This window comes from Manacus candei, unplaced genomic scaffold (assembly GCF_025592945.1).
Source record: "Manacus candei isolate 608988 ecotype Guabito, Panama unplaced genomic scaffold, ASM2559294v1 h1tg000015l, whole genome shotgun sequence".
NCBI lineage: Eukaryota > Metazoa > Chordata > Aves > Passeriformes > Pipridae > Manacus > Manacus candei.
In genome coordinates, this window is record NW_026138063.1 from 3,717,188 (window position 1) to 3,733,664 (window position 16,477).

A 16,477-nucleotide genomic window follows, 5' to 3' on the forward strand; every position below is an offset into this window, starting at 1 on the left:
AGCAGAGCTTTGGAAGGGGCAGAGAAGGACGTGTTGTGCTGTACAGCTCAGCAGAGTGGGCCAGAGGAATGGCAGGGTGAGAACAGAAAACAGGAAAGCTTTCTGAGGAGTGGGGCTGGTGCTCTACCTCCAGATATAATATAACACAGTAATCTACATTAAAAAAAAACACTTGGGTTTGGGAGTGGAAGGGTGAACACAAAGGATTCAGTATATTCTTTTCAACAGAGGAGGTATATGGGAAAACACCATGTTCTTGGGAATAAGTCAGGGAGCTAAAGCAGAGAGGAAACAAAGCCTGTGGGAGCACCTTTACTGACCCAGCCTTACTGACCTGTCCAAGCCCAACAGCAGCTGGACACTGGCTGCTGTCGGGCTGTGTGACTGGAAATGGGAAAGGAAAGCAGGCTTTTCCCAGAGTATCAGACCCTAGGGAGCATTCAAATCAGCACTGCTGAAATCACAGCAAAAAGCACTCGAGGACTAGGCTCTCTTCCCAGAATCCAGCATTAGAAAGTGAGGCTGAGATGGAAATTGCTCCAGTCCCGTGGGCAGACAGCTCAGTTACCAGCTCCTAGTAAAGTTACCACCCACTTCTAGCACATGTAATTAGAAGCTGGTTGAGTCTCTCCTGGGAACACGCTCAGAGGCTTTGCTATTTAGACCTGAGCCCTGGGTCAGACACAAGAGAAAGGCACAGACAGTGATTTATTCTTTCCCATCAGGAAGCTGGTTCTGCTCTCATAATTTTTTATTTCATTATTTTAATGCTCTGGCTTTGGGATCCCAGGGAAATACGAGGTAATATCTGGGGAGCCTTGCTGATTTTATTTAAAGTGTATCCAACAGCAAGAATGTCCTGGTGATGTTTGAGTCATTTCGCTGCAATGAGATTTAAAGGAGATCACAGAACCACAGAATGGTTTTGGTTCGAAAGGACCTGAAAAGTGATCCAGTTCCACCCCCTGCCATGGGCAGGGACACCTTCCCCTATCCCAGGTTGCTCCAAGCCCCATCCAACCTGGCCTTGAACACCTACAGGGATGGGGCATCTCTGGGCAACCTGTGTCAGGGCTTCCCCACCCTCACAGGGAATAATTTCTTCTCAATATCCCATCTAAACCTACTCTCTTTTAGTTTTAATCCATTCCCCCTTGTCCTGTCACTATGTGTCTTTGTCCACAGTCCCTCTCCAGCCTTCTTTCCAGTACTTTCCTGAAGGTTACTGGAAGGCCCCAAAGGAAAGCCTTTTCTTTTCCACAAACACAATTCTCTCAGCCTTTCCTCACTGGAGAAGTGCAGAACAAGGAAAGCTGATTCTTACTCTTTTTTTTTTTGTTGTTGGCCATAAAACTGGGTTGTTAATTACTGAGGGTTCTTTGCCATTGAAAAGCAGTTGGTAAACAAGTTCTTTGAAAGACTGTACACTTCTGAAGGGCAACACTCTCCTTGCCTTTATCCACTTCCCAAGAGCACTGCCTGCCTCCAGCACGGACAGTGTGCTCAGACACCCCCTTGGCTGCTGGGTTGGGGGTCGGGGGTGCCTTCCATGCCATGCTGGGGGCACGTCCTGTTCCCTCTGCTGCCACTTCCCACCTCCCAGGAGCTGGCTGCTGCTGTGTTCCCATTCAATCTCTGTCCCTTCTTGTTTCTAAGTACAAGCTGACTTTGCAGTGAGTGATTTCTGTATGCTGTGGTAAAAAGGTATATATTTGTGAAACCATCTACCTGAAGAGAGCTGTGCCCCCCGGGAATGGCTGATGGAAATTCTTGTGCTGCTGCTGTATGACACCTGGGTGTTGTCTTTCAGCGTGCTGCAAGGACTGTGGAGCTCCCTTAGGACTGATCTGAATTCATCCTTCCTTCTCCAGCCTCCTTATGTTGTTTTAATTAAGTTGTAATTCATCTCTTTCTTGGAAACAAATTGTTTTCCTAATTTACTTGGAAACACATCCTTTAATTTGCTGTAGGGCTGTACGGTGGTGTGCTCTTTGCAGCACAGCCAAGGTGCAAGTTTCAGAGAAGATGAATAGTTTCCCAGATATGCTCAGCTCTTGTCCTTTCCTAGAGGCAGGTGAAGGGCAAGTTTGCTGTCACCAGCTGGGCCATGGCTCATTCCTGACCCACGGGGCTCTGCAACTCCCTTAGTACTAATTTTAGCTGCTCACTATACAGTCTCCTTCTATTCATTTCACTGTATAGCCCTGTTTTAACAAAGCCCATTGGTTGGGAGAGGAGATATTCACAGAATTAGGGGCTTGTCTACTTGATAGATGTCTGTGTGAGCACTGGGAACAGTCACAGCCATTAATATTGGCTCGTGTGAAATAATATGACCTGAACTACCCAACAATAAGAACTGCAGAGAGCAGGGCAGCCACCAAAAGCTGGCCAATGAACTGCACTGTAAGTGCCAAAAGTTCAAATGAATTAGAAAAAGGAAAACGTTTTTATTCAGTGGAATGAACTGCAGCCAAAAGAAATGGAGATTTCACAGAGAAACACTGAACTTTTTGACAATAATAATCAGCTGCTCTTTCTTCCTTAAGCCATTGTGAGTCTCTTGGCTGGTGAGTTTTTCTGTAAGTCGTACCCAACATGCCTGAAAGAGCCCACCTGAGGGAGCTGGCTTTAGGGCTTGCTTTAAAGTGCCTTTTTTCATCTTTGTGCTAATTTTTTGGGCTGTGCAAATTACTCTCAAGTATTTCCTGCAGGCCTCAAAGAATTCTGTTTCATAATATTTCCAACAGGATAAAATCCCCTTGTTATGGTGCTTCTTAAAATCAACTAGGTGTTCATTTTAAAGGTTCCTTTTAGACTCACAATGTGCTGTTTCTGTGCAGAGATGTGGCTCCCAACCAACACTAGAGATGAGCACACTCAGAGCACCCCACATGTCTGTCACAGACTGTTGCTGTTGTGCATTGTTTAACCATTTTTTCCTAAAAAGTTGTGAAATTTAAATTCCACCCCACTAATTTCCACTCCAAATTAAGCCCTATCAGTATTTCCACTCCTTCGTTTGGGGGGTGCTAACAAAGAGCCCCTGTTGCTGCTTGTTTGCACTCATGCTGTGATGAAGCATCATTTTTCATTGCCCAGGGCAGCTGGGGCTGATCTCCTGCCTCCCAGGTGTGTCTTGTTGCTGGAATACATTGTGGTGGTCAGGACAGGCAGCTCAGTGCTGATGCTTGGATAGAGAGGTCCTGATGGACATCACCTCATGGGATAGTTTGGGCTGGAACAGACCCTTCTGGAGGTCACCTGGACCAGCCTCACCCAGGTAAGATCCTGCACCCAAAGGGCTCCTTTGCCCAGATTGCACCACAAACTGATGGGTCTCACAAGTGTTTGAGGATCAGTATCACTTATAACAGGGATTTGTCTTCATATAACCTCTGTATTAATGAGAGTGTTGGTAATAACCGTCCAAAGTGCAGCACCAGGCTGGGATTTGAGAGCAGCATTTAGGCAGAAATGTCACAGTAATTAGAGACTCAGATTTGCTCAGATATCAGTGGATAAACAGAAAGGGGCTTTACATAACAGGTGTTTATCCAGCATTTTTCCTAGGTGGAATAGTGTCCAGTATAGCTTTTTCATCCACTCACCTGCCAGTGGGGATCAGGATATACAAGGAAAAATAGTCTCATAGTCTGTTTTTGAGAGCTTTTGTTATTAAGTTTTTATTGTATGACATCGAATATATGCTGCTTTAATATTGCACAAGATCTCAGCTAATTCAGCTGTCCATACTTCCTAATCCTTTCACAATGAAGCAAATATTTTTTTTTCCTTTCTTGAGAGATACCAGAAATCCCACTTAAAACACACAGCAAAGCCAAACAGCAAAATAACCCACTTGTAAAATGAAATTGCATTCAGTAACACTGAGAAAGCATTTCAAAGGCAGTGAAACATATCCAGAAGGGTAACTCCAGCCAGCAACCACCGTCTGCAGGAACAGTTTTAAAGTATTTCTATATTTTTATGCTCTTTTCTCTGACCTTTAGTTCAAGGCCATCTGTGCTGAGCAGCTGATTCTTATGCTCTCTTGAGTGGCTGCTGTAAATAGGCTCCAGTGTATCTAATGAGGACCAAAACCTGTTGGAAGAATTTTTAAACCTTCCCCCTTCCAGATAAAGTTGGATATTACTAATTTAGCCCCTGAAGGAACAAGTCTATTAGCCCTTTGACAGCTAATTTAATTCCTGCTAATGTATTGTGCTGGATGAGCTGGGAAAACAGATTCAAAAGCCTTTTGGAGGATAATAGGAAATCATCAAGGGAAAAAAAAAACACTATGGAAAAAGAAAATAGTTGAAAGATTAGGCAGACAGAGCTGGAAGTGCCTGCCTGGCGTGGGTTGTGTGAGGAGGTTGGCAGCTTGAAGGGGGAGCTGAAGGCAAGTGCAGAGTCTGGGGAGAGGATAAGGTGAAGAACTTGGCTTGAGGGAAAATACATTCTGTTTTCAGGCTGGTTTGTCATCTCAGAGTTTTAGAAGTTCGTGCTTTTCACTGTCAGATAAAAAGTAGGGAGCAGTGGTTAAATCTGGGTCTGTTTTTTTTCTTCCAGAACCTCAGGGACTTATGTAATCTATTTGATTTTTATCTATTGTTCCCATAGACCTTTATCTCTAGATAAGGCCACAAAGTGCTGATTTGTGTAGATCCCTTGTTGGCTCTTGTTGACTCTTGAGCTGGCACTGTGCTCCCAAGTGACCAGCCAGCATCAAAACAAGTTATTTGGATGGGAATCTTTTCAAAAAGAGATAATTTCTTGGCCCTTGCAGTGTTTCTGGCATACAAGGAGAGGTAGAGGTTCTTCCATGGAGCTAAGGGAGTAGCAAAGCTGCTCCTGTTTGCAGGACATCCTGCATATTAACCTGCATTTCCCCCAAATTCAGTCCTCCCAGTTCAGCAAGCGCAACACAGTCACCAAAGTCCACGTCTGACATCTCTGTCTTCTACTCTTGTCATGTATTTTGTGGCACCACAGTTGCTGCCAATCTGATTTGATGACTGCCATGCCTTACCAATTTTCCTGCCATAAACCCAAGTAGCAACCCTGCAGCTTCCTGCTCTGCTTAGGCCCTGGATCAAGACAGAATTTCAAGGCATGTGGGAGCCCTACTCCCGTTTCCATTTGTAGCCTTGTCAGAGATTTCTCTGTTAGTTTTCAGGCAGGCTGCTTTCTCTCTCAGTGCCTCCTTTAAAGTGCAGTGATAACATTATTAGTGAGTAACTTGTCTGCTTGAAGCAGAAGATCCTCAGGCAGAGAGAGCAGAACACACAAAAATAAAGCCCACAGTCTCAGGAGGTGTTTGCACAGCTCAGTCAGTCGCTCTAGCATCTCTGCAGGTTTTGGTGGGATAAATCCTGAGAGGTTTCCTGCCACCTCCCAGTATATCAAGCACCATGTGGGGATATCCCAGCCCCTGCTGATTCCCCAGCCCGTGGGTGTGATGGGAGAGGGGCAGGTCGAGGGGACGGAGGTCGCCCTGGAGAAGGCAGTTCCTTGCAGAGGCACAGCTGTCAGGGCTGACAGGTTGTTAGAGATTCATGCTCACTTATGAGCCATGAAATAAAGCTCATCTCCCCAGCAATTTACTGCTGTGCAGTCCCATTGATTTTTATGGGAGCTGCCTGGTGTTTCATAGCAGAGTGTAATTCTGCTCCTTTTCTCTTGGACATTTCCAATTTGCCTATCACTCACTTAATGGCTCAGTGAAGAGCCCACTGAGCTTTTTATAGTATTTAAATGGGAGACATTATCATGGCATGGATGCTTTAATACACTAGTGTATGAATCTTTAATACATTCCTATTGATCAGGTCTTTGTATGATAACAAAGTGCCACCCTCCCTGTTTACACAGCTTCTCTGGGCAGCCTGTGCCAGGGCCTCCCCACCCTCACAGGGAAGAATTTTTCCTAATATCCCATCTATCCCTACCCTTTTTTAGTTTGGATCCATTCCCCCCTGTCCTGTCACTCCAGGCCCTTGTAAATAGTCTCTCTCCATCTTTCTTGTAGCTCCTTCAGGTACTGGAAGGACACAATTAGGTCACACCAAGACTTTGCTTCTCCAGGCTGAGCAACCCCAATTTTCCCAGTCCTTCCTCACAGCAGAGATGCTCCGTCCCTCTAATCACCTTGGACAAAAATCTGGTGTCCTGACTCCCAGATTCTTTGAGGTTTTTCCTGCTGTTTGTAGGTGTTGGATTGGTTGTGCACAGAAGGAGCCTCATGTCTCTGCCTCTCTGTTGTTGGTTCCACAAAGCTCTGTTGGGGCTGGTGAGGTTTAATCCTGCTCTGCCCCAAGACTTGACTTGCAATTAGATGAAAATTACTGAAAAGGAGCTAAAACAGGGTCTAGGGTTTAAAAGGCCCTAAAGGCAGTTATTAATTTATGAGGGTAAATTGTTGGTAAGATGATGTGAGCATGTGGAACCAGCTCTTGGGGTCATTAAAAAACAAGAACAGATTTATTGACTGATCAGATGTCAATAAGCTTCCCTTACAAGCGTGGACATTGTATCCTGTGAGGGAGTTAGAATGGGCAGGGAAGGTATCAGCCATTGCTAATACAATATTAACTAGAATTCCTCTCTACTTAATCCTCTTATTAGGTATTGCATTACTTTGGCTGTCAGTGTGCTTGCTGCCTGTTGGTGAGAGCGAGGAAGGGAGCAATCTGTCATTTTTGGAGAACGTTGTAAATGGTTTGTATAAAAAGGGATGATGCAGCAATCCATTTGTGCTGATGCTTTGCAGGAGACGAAACCCAGATGGGCCCAAATCTTGTGAGGAATGGGGGAAATTCACTCCAGGTTTACCATTTTCTGTCTCTGACAGTTAAATGTATGTCTTGCCTTGCAGAGTTCTTGAATATGGGCTTGGTAATACAAATGGGAACGTCCTTTACCTCCCTATCCAGAAGGAACCAAACAAACCAAAGCCTTCCTGGAGTTCTGAAGTCTTGTTTCCTTGTTTCTCTGTGTTTTCCTTGCCTGCATTCACTGGGATGAAATCTGGGGCTTTCTGAGGCAGTGGGGAGGTTACAAACCCCACTGCTCACACCAGATGGGGTTTGTGTGTCCAAAGAAACAGGCAGGGAACTTCTGCAGGGTTCCCTGGAATGTGACCTGGTGGCAGCTGCTTTGGCTCTGGGCAAAATTATCCCAAGGCAGCACCTTTAGAAGGAAAAATGCCACTTTATGGAGGCAAGGAAACAAAATTTGTGAAAACTGGAAGCTGCCTCTGTACTTTCACCTGAGCTGAACGTTGCTTTCTACAGGAGACACTACAGAAAGTGCAGCTGCCGGGGAACAGAGGAAGAGCCAGTGCAGGATGAACAAGTCCTGTGTGACCTCAGCTGGCTTAGAAAATATTGATTTCCAAAAGAATTAGCAGGGTGTGAAAATAGTTCTGTGTTCACACGAACCAACTGAGCAGGGTCCGGGACTGTCCCATAGGAAAAAGAAGAAAAAAAGTTATTTTTATTTTAATTTTTTCCCCTGATGCTTAAAACAGAGTAAATTCGTGGTGGAGCCTAATCTATGCATCTGTGGTGCTGTACCTGGTATGAAAAACAGCACAGCTGTTGCACACCAAAGAGATTTAAGGCACCTTTCTGAAAAAGCCAGGGCTCTTTGAAATATTCATGAATCTTTTGCAGTTTCCTGAGACACAGAGGAATGTCAAATAATCTCCTCTTCTTTTTCCACACTGCTACATTTGATACTTTGAGATGGGAAGCCTTTGCTATCCAACAAGATGGAAGTGCCCCCTTCCTTCCTCTCTTTGCCCCTCATGACACCGACTGTAATTCCTGGAATGCAGATGCTGCTCTAACAAGGTGGGTTACACACCTGCAGCTCCAGTTTGGAGTTTAGGTTAATTTAATGGTGACATTTTCTGCAAAAGGTTTAAATCCAAGAGGCTCAGTAATGCAGTTTAGCATGTAAGGGGAAGACCTGAGGTATCAGTGCCATCTGGGAGGATTCACATGGAGTGGAAATCCAGAACAACTGTTAAAGGCAGGAAACCTAAATGGAATAAATAAAACAGGGTAAGGAAGGACAGAACTGTGCTCTGCGTTGCATTTAGGTAACCCTGTGCGGCTGAAGCAATGTGACAGGAAGGTTTGGATGGGCAATGCAGCAGGCACTGAGGTAAATTGCAAATTTAATGGTGTTTGCTGCGAGGACAAGCCCGGAGGGAATGTCTGACAGTGTGGAACCACCACGTACAATAACCTGTGAGCTGCTAATTACAGTACAGTCCAAATCAATATGGAAATGGAAGCAGGCTGGAAGCTGTGGCATATTCTTTCCTCATACTTGCACCGGGTCCCTTTGCTTTGTAACAGAACCCCCAAATAACCCCCAGGAACTCTTCATTTTTTGGGGGCTTTGGATATGTCTCCTGGCTGGGGTTCTGAACCTCTGTACAAAAACACCAGTGAGAAACTCCTTTCTGAATAGCCTCTCTATTTTGAAACTGAAGAAGGATAGGTATCAGCTTGTCCAGTATTCTAATTTCCAAGATGCTTTCTCCAGAATAAATCTCAATGTCTTTTCAGGAGTAACGTGGTTTGCGGCTTTGCAGATTTGTCACTGTGAAATATAACACTTCTACAAAGACTTTCTTCAGTCACAGCATCTTTTTCAACAAATTTATTTTAGAACCCATCAAAATATTGATCTTGAGATGGGAAACATCTCAACACTTTTCATTATTGCACCACATCCCCTAATTTTACAAGCAGATCGATCCACTGACACGACCATCTGACATGGCAGTAACACAAGGAGGGGAACTATTTCCACATCTTCTGTGGAAGCCCAAGGGGTGCAGTTGGCTCTTCTGTGCCACATAAAGTTACTGCTCCTCGGTGGGAGAGCCCAGTGGGATGCAGGTATTCCTGAAGGCCTAACTTGGGTTGCAGGAGGTTGTGGAAACTCAGAATTGAGCTCGTCTACAAGAGTCTTGCCCAAGCTTCAGTCGATACAATTCTGCACAACCTATTTTTTGATGTAATAATCTACATTTCTGTGTATTCCTATCCATAGAATCCTAGGGTGGTTTGGGTGGGAAGGGACCTGAAAATTCATCTCATTCCACCCCCCTAACATGGGCAGGGACAAAAACTGTGTCATTTCAAGGTAACACAAAATGCTCCATGCACAGTGAAATCTGCTGTCTTGGGGTTCATGTCCTTCATTCCTCTTCTTGCACAGTAACTGTGGTTATATCTCCAGTTCTTCCACTCCTGCTCACATGCCCTGCTCCCTTCCACATCCTCTGATTCCTGGTGGTTTTCCAGCACGATGGCTGGTGCTGAATTTACTTGTTCTAGGGTTGGAAGGGACCTTAAATCTCATTTCATTCCACCCCCCTGCCAAGGGCAGGGACACCTTCCACTAGCCCAGGTTGCTCCAAGCCCTGTCCAACCTGGCCTTGGACACTTCCAGGGATGGGGCAGCCACAGCTTCTCTGGGCAAAACCTGTGCCAGGGCCTCCCCACCCTCACAGGGAAGAATTCCTTCCATAATATCTAACCTAAATTTGCCATTTTTCAATTTGTACCCATTATAATACATATATATATATGTTAAGCCCTCTCAGCTTCATGCACAGGAGCTGTTGTGTTTCTCACCTGTCACAGCAAATGACCAGAAAATTCCTGTAAATCCTTGTAACATGGGAGGGCTGTTAATATTCCATTGGAATATCTGCTGTGCACAAGCAGCTCGGGGTCCTGCAACCAGGAATATCTTACACAGGGCTGACCTGGGCTGTTCACCACAATTACTACTTTACAAAGGTATTTTGCAGCTCCTGCTGGGAAAGATCAAGCTTTCTACAGGTTAGGGACAAACCACAGCTCTTTCCATTCTCTTTGACACCAGTGGGATTCACAAGGTCTGTGATTTAATTTCATAATCTCATTTTTACAGAACTCTGACTATATTCTTCTAACAGTAGCATTTGGTCATTAATTAAGGATTCTGTCTTTTCCAAAATGTCACCTAGAGCTTTCTTTCTTATTTTTTTCGTTCCCTTGACATAAGGTCATGGATAAAATTCCCTGTGAGGTTTAACCTTTCATTAAAGCTCACCTTTTTTTATCTGCTTCAATTCATAGTTAAGCTCATAAGTGCACTAAAGGCAACTCTGTGACAGCTTTTCCAGCCTGCTCCGTGATGGGCATTCCCTGAAGGGGCTGTTACTGCAGCATCCAGGGCACCAGGAGTGTGTCCAAGGCATTTTGTGCCCCTGTGGTCACGTATGTGGCTGACAGATGCAGCACTTACGATGAAGAAAAAACATCCTGATAGTTTTACCACCTCTGAAACTTTGGCAGAGCATTAATTTGTGCAGTGGAAATGTAGATCTGGAGCTGAGGAAACACACAGGCCCTGGGTGACCTCAGAGGTGAGGCAAGGGAAGGTCAGGAAAACAGTGAGAGATCAGCCCCAGGGCAAAATTCTGCTGCAAAATATTTTTTGAACTGATGAAATCATTCGCTGTGTGGTTGAAAACACACAGAAGATAGAGTTTTATATATTGATGACTGTGATCAGAAGGCTCAGCAGGACTCTAGGGCTAAACTCAGGCCCAATCTGGTCTCTTCCCAGGTTTCCTCTCAAAAACCTTGTCAAAGTCCCCTGTGCTGCCTTCCCTTGGTGCCTCTCCCTAAGACAGGGTCTAAACACTTTCATAAAATGATTCGTGATCTGCAGGTAGAAGCAGCTTTGAGAATGAAAAGTTTACTACAGGGCAATGATTGTTTCAAGCAATCAGAGGTTAATGATGTCAATGCACCTTGAACTTTCCTTGGGGCATTCCAGCATGTGAGCAACGTGAAGCTGTTGCCAGTCTCATCAGCTGAGTCCCTGACTGTAACAGAGCTGATAAATAGCTTTAATACACTGAAATTCAAAGAAAACATTTTAAAAAGACTTTATTAGTAGATATGACAAAATCATTTTGTTCTTTATTCCCTTTAAATGCCATGATGACGAGAAAATCATGAATAATTCTGAGTTTGAACCAGTAAGAACTGGGGAAGGGAAACCTGTTTGAGGGCTGATGATGTGTCAGATGGACTGAAGACAGCTCTTTATCTTGCTCTGGATGCACAGCTTTGGGCTTCTCGTTCCCCTCACCCTGCAAATATTCTGGCTGTAACAATAAACATTTATTTCTGGCTGTAGCAGAGGAAGAAGCTCCGTGTGCTCTGTAAACATGTTTTACGTGCTCAGACTTGAACAGCCGAGTGAAGGTCGTTTTGAGCAGGGAGTGCCCTGCGGCCCCTTCGCCGGGAAAACCTGTGGCAAAAGTGGATAAAACCTGTCAGGACCTAATTTGTGCTCAGTGCCAAGTGTATCTGTGGGCTGTGCTCTGAACCACAGCCAGTTTGCTGTTCGCTGTTAAAGATAACACAGCGAGGAACAGCATTTTAACTGAGGTGAGCTGTGGAGCCGCAGCACTGGATCTGAGCTGCTGGAGCATTTCCTGTCCTGCAGAATTAATTCCATTGGGTTTTATTCATTGAATGTCATTGTGTTGTGTATTTATGCCTCTTATCATCCTCTTGACTGACCTTTCAATTTACCATAGGCAGGACTCTCTCACGATGCCCAAGCTGGGCTTGAATTAGAAAGACTTGTCAAAGATGTGCCGTGATCAAAAACTCATCACAGCCTTTAACTAAATTGCTGCAGTGAGTAATTAACTTAATTACTAAACATGGTGTATTTCTGGCCTGAGTTTTATTGTGGGGTTTTGTTTTGTGTTTACTGGGAGGCTGAGGGCTTCTGTCTCACTGCGTGGCTGCCTCTGTGAGTTCTCAGCCAAGTCTTTCCTGAGCTGTCTGGAGCATGAACTTTCTTTCCATAAGCTGAGTTTTCCCATTGGTCTCACCCTGTTTCCTGAACTGTCTCCAATATTTTCATGAGTGGATGTCAGCCCTGGTCATGGTGTGCCCATGGCTGTCTTGGGCTGCCAAATCCCAGAGTGATGTAACTTTTCCCTTTGAATTCCAACTTCCACTCCATTGGTGTGTGACTCTCATTAGTCCTAAACCACAGTGTCATGCTGGGAGTCACACTCTGTGAGCTGGAAAACTGAGACAGAGCATTTCCCTCTGCTGTTCATTCTGTGTGCCAGGGCTGGAGCTGTGGGACATCTCCAATTTATTTTTAGGTCATATAAGCTCATTAATTTCTTGATTTAGCAAAGCATTTGGCATTCCCTGAATTCCAGGGATCCTCAGGCAGTGAGGACCTGACATGTGGGTCCCCCTTCTCATCACCAGCTCAAGCACCCAATGGGCCCAGTGGGTCTGGCACTAAGTGACCCTTGTCAGGCACAGGGGTCGGAATGACTCCAGGGGGAGCCCAGAGCAGGCAGCTGTGCAAGGTCCCCCAAGAGACTTTGCAAAAATATTGGAATTGGGGTTTGAGTCCTGCATCTCTGAGCTCTGAGCTGCTGGCAGGGAGCAAAGCTGGCTGGGGAGTGTGGGAAAGCCCCAGAACTGATGGAGTTGTGGCCAAGGTGTGCTGTGGAGGTGCCACACAGGTTTTGAGCCTCATGTCTCACTCATAAAGTTGATCTTCAATCAAGTAACTCTTGTCTGCAGTGAACAGGCCCTTGATCAAGCACAGAACAGGCTCTTGTGAAGACTTTCTTGGCCTGTTCACGTCTGATGTGCACTTATTGTGCTTGCTGAAGTGACCATCCATCTGTGGGGAACACAGGCTGGTCCAGCACAGGGGGAGCCCTTATCCTCGTCCTGGGCAGGGTTTTGTCTCTCTTGCTGGAGCCACCTGTTACCCAAGTGGATGATATCCAACAGAATATCATCAAAGCTGTTTAACAAACCCGCTTTGTGCCCTGGGACACTGGGACCTGTGAACAGCTCTTTAATTTAACCCACAATCAGCAAACTGCTGAAGCAATTGGAAAGGAGCAAGAAGCAGCTTATTGGGAAGATGCTGTGCTGGGGGATAGTTTGTACCTGCAGGTGGCTTTGGAGTGGCTTTCTCTGCACTGCAGACAGTCTGTTTTTCACATCTCCATGGGTACTGCTGTATCCATTAATATAAAGGCTCCACTCCCCTGAAAATACCACTCCCCTGAAGAGCTCCAGCTCTTTCCCTGCCTGTCCCTACTTGCTCTATTAAAATGGAATACAAACACACTGTTAGGAAAACTAACACAAAACCTCACACTTGTGCAAGATCAGTAACTATGTCCTAGTTTATTGACTGCAGTCAAGTTTTATTATGCCTCAAATAATTAAATACTGCAACCATGACATTAAAAATACAGGCCAATTTACCAAAATAATTGTATTCTGAAGATTATGTACATATTATACATTTTACAGTCTCATGTAAACTTTTTTATACATAAGGTAAATCTTATTTATGGTAACTAGAAAACCCAAAATACTTGTTGACAAAAATCTTCCTGTGAAATGTAAGCACTGGGTTGGGGACATTTAGGAAAATTGCAAAGAATGGAAACCAACTATAAAACTTAATATAATTGAGTTAGTAGAAAAATGAATTAAATTACATTCATATAAAAAGTTAAAACTAAAAACATTGCTATGCATCATTATTAAAAAAGGGGAAAACCCCCAATCCTTCGTTTCATATATTAACACACACTTTGGGGAGCTCCCCTGGGCCTCATTTCCAGCAATGGGGCACAGCCTGGGAAATCCAGATTCCCATTCTCCTTTAACATATATTAAATAACTAGTGTCTGTACCAATACAAATATTGTATAGATTCATGCACTGTGATTATGTTCATAGCCTACACCAAGGCACAGTTTTTGTGTTGTCCCCCCCACCCTCAGGTTTCCACATGCAGTGCTGGAGGTGTTTGCTGGGCAAAACAACTTCTGTGGGGTTTGTCTCGAGTCTGATTCTCACACCAGGGCACACAGAAATCCTCCCAGCACAGACTTCAAAAAATAAATAAGTAAAAGAAGGTAAAAAGGCCTTAGTTCAACATCTTGCACCAATCATGTCAGCTCAGTTACTCTCTGCAGGCTCCAGAAAACGTGGCACTGAGACAACACAATCATAGTTCTCCGGTCAAATATTTTATATATTAACAAGGACAACGAAATTGTTGCTGCTGTAAATCTTCATCCCTGTGACAGCTGTAGTGTTGTGATTTGGCATAATGGAGCTTCAAGTCTAAATGGGTTCCCAGCTCCTCCAGCACACCCCCATCTGCATGAGCTGCCAGGCAGTGCGTGTAATTGAGGTACCTGGGTATGCTCATTAAAATAAATGCATAATTGAAGTGTATATAAACAGCTGCCAAAATTAACAGCTGTTAACCTGGCTGCATTCTGAAGGCTTTGTAGAGCTTGCATATTTTATAACTGTTCTGCACCTAGAAAAGGCCTGGTCCTGCAAACAGCTCGGCCTGTGCTTGTCCTCGTGAGGTTACAAGGAATAACCAGCCCTTAGTCAGGATAAATCCTGCCATGGAAGACAATGAGCTGGAGTGACTAAAGTCAACTGGATTTAGGCACTAGAAATATTCCTTCAGTGTTGAATGTGTCTGAAATGACACCAAACAACCCTGTCAGACCTGGACAAGGTGAAAATGTATCCAAAACGGCCTCTATAAACCATGCCCAGAATTAGAGAAAATTAAACCTCGAGGATGTCTGCTTATGTACAGCTGGAATAGAAAAGAAATCCTAATCTAGAGTATCAAAATACCATATTCATATAAACATATGGGCACCTAATAGAAAAGTAAAAAGTGTAAAACACAAGGGTTTTTTTTTTTTTTGGAAATTAAATATCCTAAAAAAAAGTTCTTTAAAAAAAAAAATCAAACCAAACTACAACAGGAATTTGTGTCCTGATAAAGAAAAATGCAGGGACTACATCTCCCCTCGTCTACGAGATTTTGCTGCAACAGCTCTGCCTTCCTCCTCCTCCTCCTCTTCTTCCTCCTCATAATTGTCTTCATGAACTTCTTTCTGGTTGTTCTCTTCTTGCATTTCTTGCTCTTGGTCTGTCCCTCTGTTATTCTTTTCATCTGCCTGATTGGGGGGAAAAAAAAGAACAGGAAAAATTACACACAGATATTCAGTGCCAGTTCCCTTATAGTTTATTTTAGGGCAGTGAAATAACTGTCAGCTGGAGCTGTGAGAGCTGATGGACAGGAACAGGAGAAGATTTTCCAAGGCCTCCAGGCAGCAAGAACTGCTGTGGAGGTGGAAGGATGAGCAAAATGAAGTTGGGATGGCATGACAATTTCAGGTCTATGATTAAAGCAAGCTGCAGCAATTATGTAAGATCCCTGTGACGTGCTCACAGTTGTGTTCAGGGTTTGATCATGTCCCCAGACCTGTGGGTTTGCCCAGGACTTACATTTTCCTCGTTTTCACCATATGGCTCCTCAGCGTTGTGTTCCAGTTCTCGTTTTTTCTCTTCAGTCAAATCTTCCTGGACCTACAAAGCACAGAGATGTTCTCCATGGTTTAATTTCCTTTTAGAAAGTGGCCTGTGGCATAACTGTGCACATTTTCACAGCACTGCTTTTGCAGAATGGAGATTTTAAAGGAGGGAGGAGAGGGCATGGAGAGGTTAAAGGAGAATAAAAAACCCATAAACATCCAACTATCAGCAAACTCACTCCCTCTGAGAGCATCTAACTTTCAACTACAATTCTCACAGACCCTCTCATCATCACCTCACACATTTAGCCTTCCATGCCATGCTTTAACTTTACATAGATATTATTTTCTCCTTGTCTTTCATAGTAGGAGTGTTGCGTCACGATACACCAAAAGAGTCATTACTGACACTCCCACCCCACTGTGGACTCCCAGAACTATTTCAGTTTTGGCATGCAATGCAGGTATTTAATGGTAACTTTGGCCATGCTCTCCCAGAATTTGAGGGATCCTTCTGCCAGCTGCTCCTGGAAAACCACAAAGGAGCAAGTGGGGGATTGGGAGCAAAGAACAATCTCTTCCAGTGCTATCCTTGGAGAGAGCAGGTCATGCTGAATCTGTTTCCCAGATGATCAGCTCTTGGATCTCTCACTTGTTTCTGTTCTGTCAGCACTCTCCCTCAATTTCATGTCCCACTTTCCACATTAGGTGCAAATATGAAAGAGGAATGCTTTTTGCAGTAAACCTGATTTTCTTTTGGAGGATCCTGTTATTTACTCCAGTGTCCTGCAAGCTGGGTAAGATGCACCCCTCACATCAGGATCACTTTGAGGGAAAGATTTCAAGAGCAATGTGTAATATTTGAGTCAATCTACTAAAGAAATTAATCCCCCTTACAGCATCTTATGTCTCTCTGGATTGCTCACTCAACCCCTGCTCACACTTTACTACTTCCAGTAAGCACACTGGGCATAGCCCATGTACTGAATTGCTTCCTGTAAGCCAAAAAGGAGATGCCAGAAGCCAATC

The 16,477-nt window shown here is 44.3% G+C and overlaps 1 protein-coding gene across 2 annotated transcripts in view; it reads right to left on the reverse strand.

Annotated features, from left to right (window-relative positions):
- Positions 1–13,242: 13,242 nt before the first annotated feature.
- Positions 13,243–16,477, reverse strand: part of GOLIM4 (golgi integral membrane protein 4) — a 30,465-nt gene continuing 27,230 nt past the window's right edge. For both annotated transcript variants that reach the window (XM_051781844.1, XM_051781845.1), the window contains 2 exons: positions 15,423–15,503; positions 13,243–15,091 (listed from right to left, as the gene is read on the reverse strand). In XM_051781844.1, coding sequence (XP_051637804.1) covers positions 14,930–15,091; positions 15,423–15,503 — 243 coding nt within the window. In that variant the 3' untranslated portion in view covers positions 13,243–14,929. The remainder of the gene's footprint in view (positions 15,092–15,422; positions 15,504–16,477) is intronic.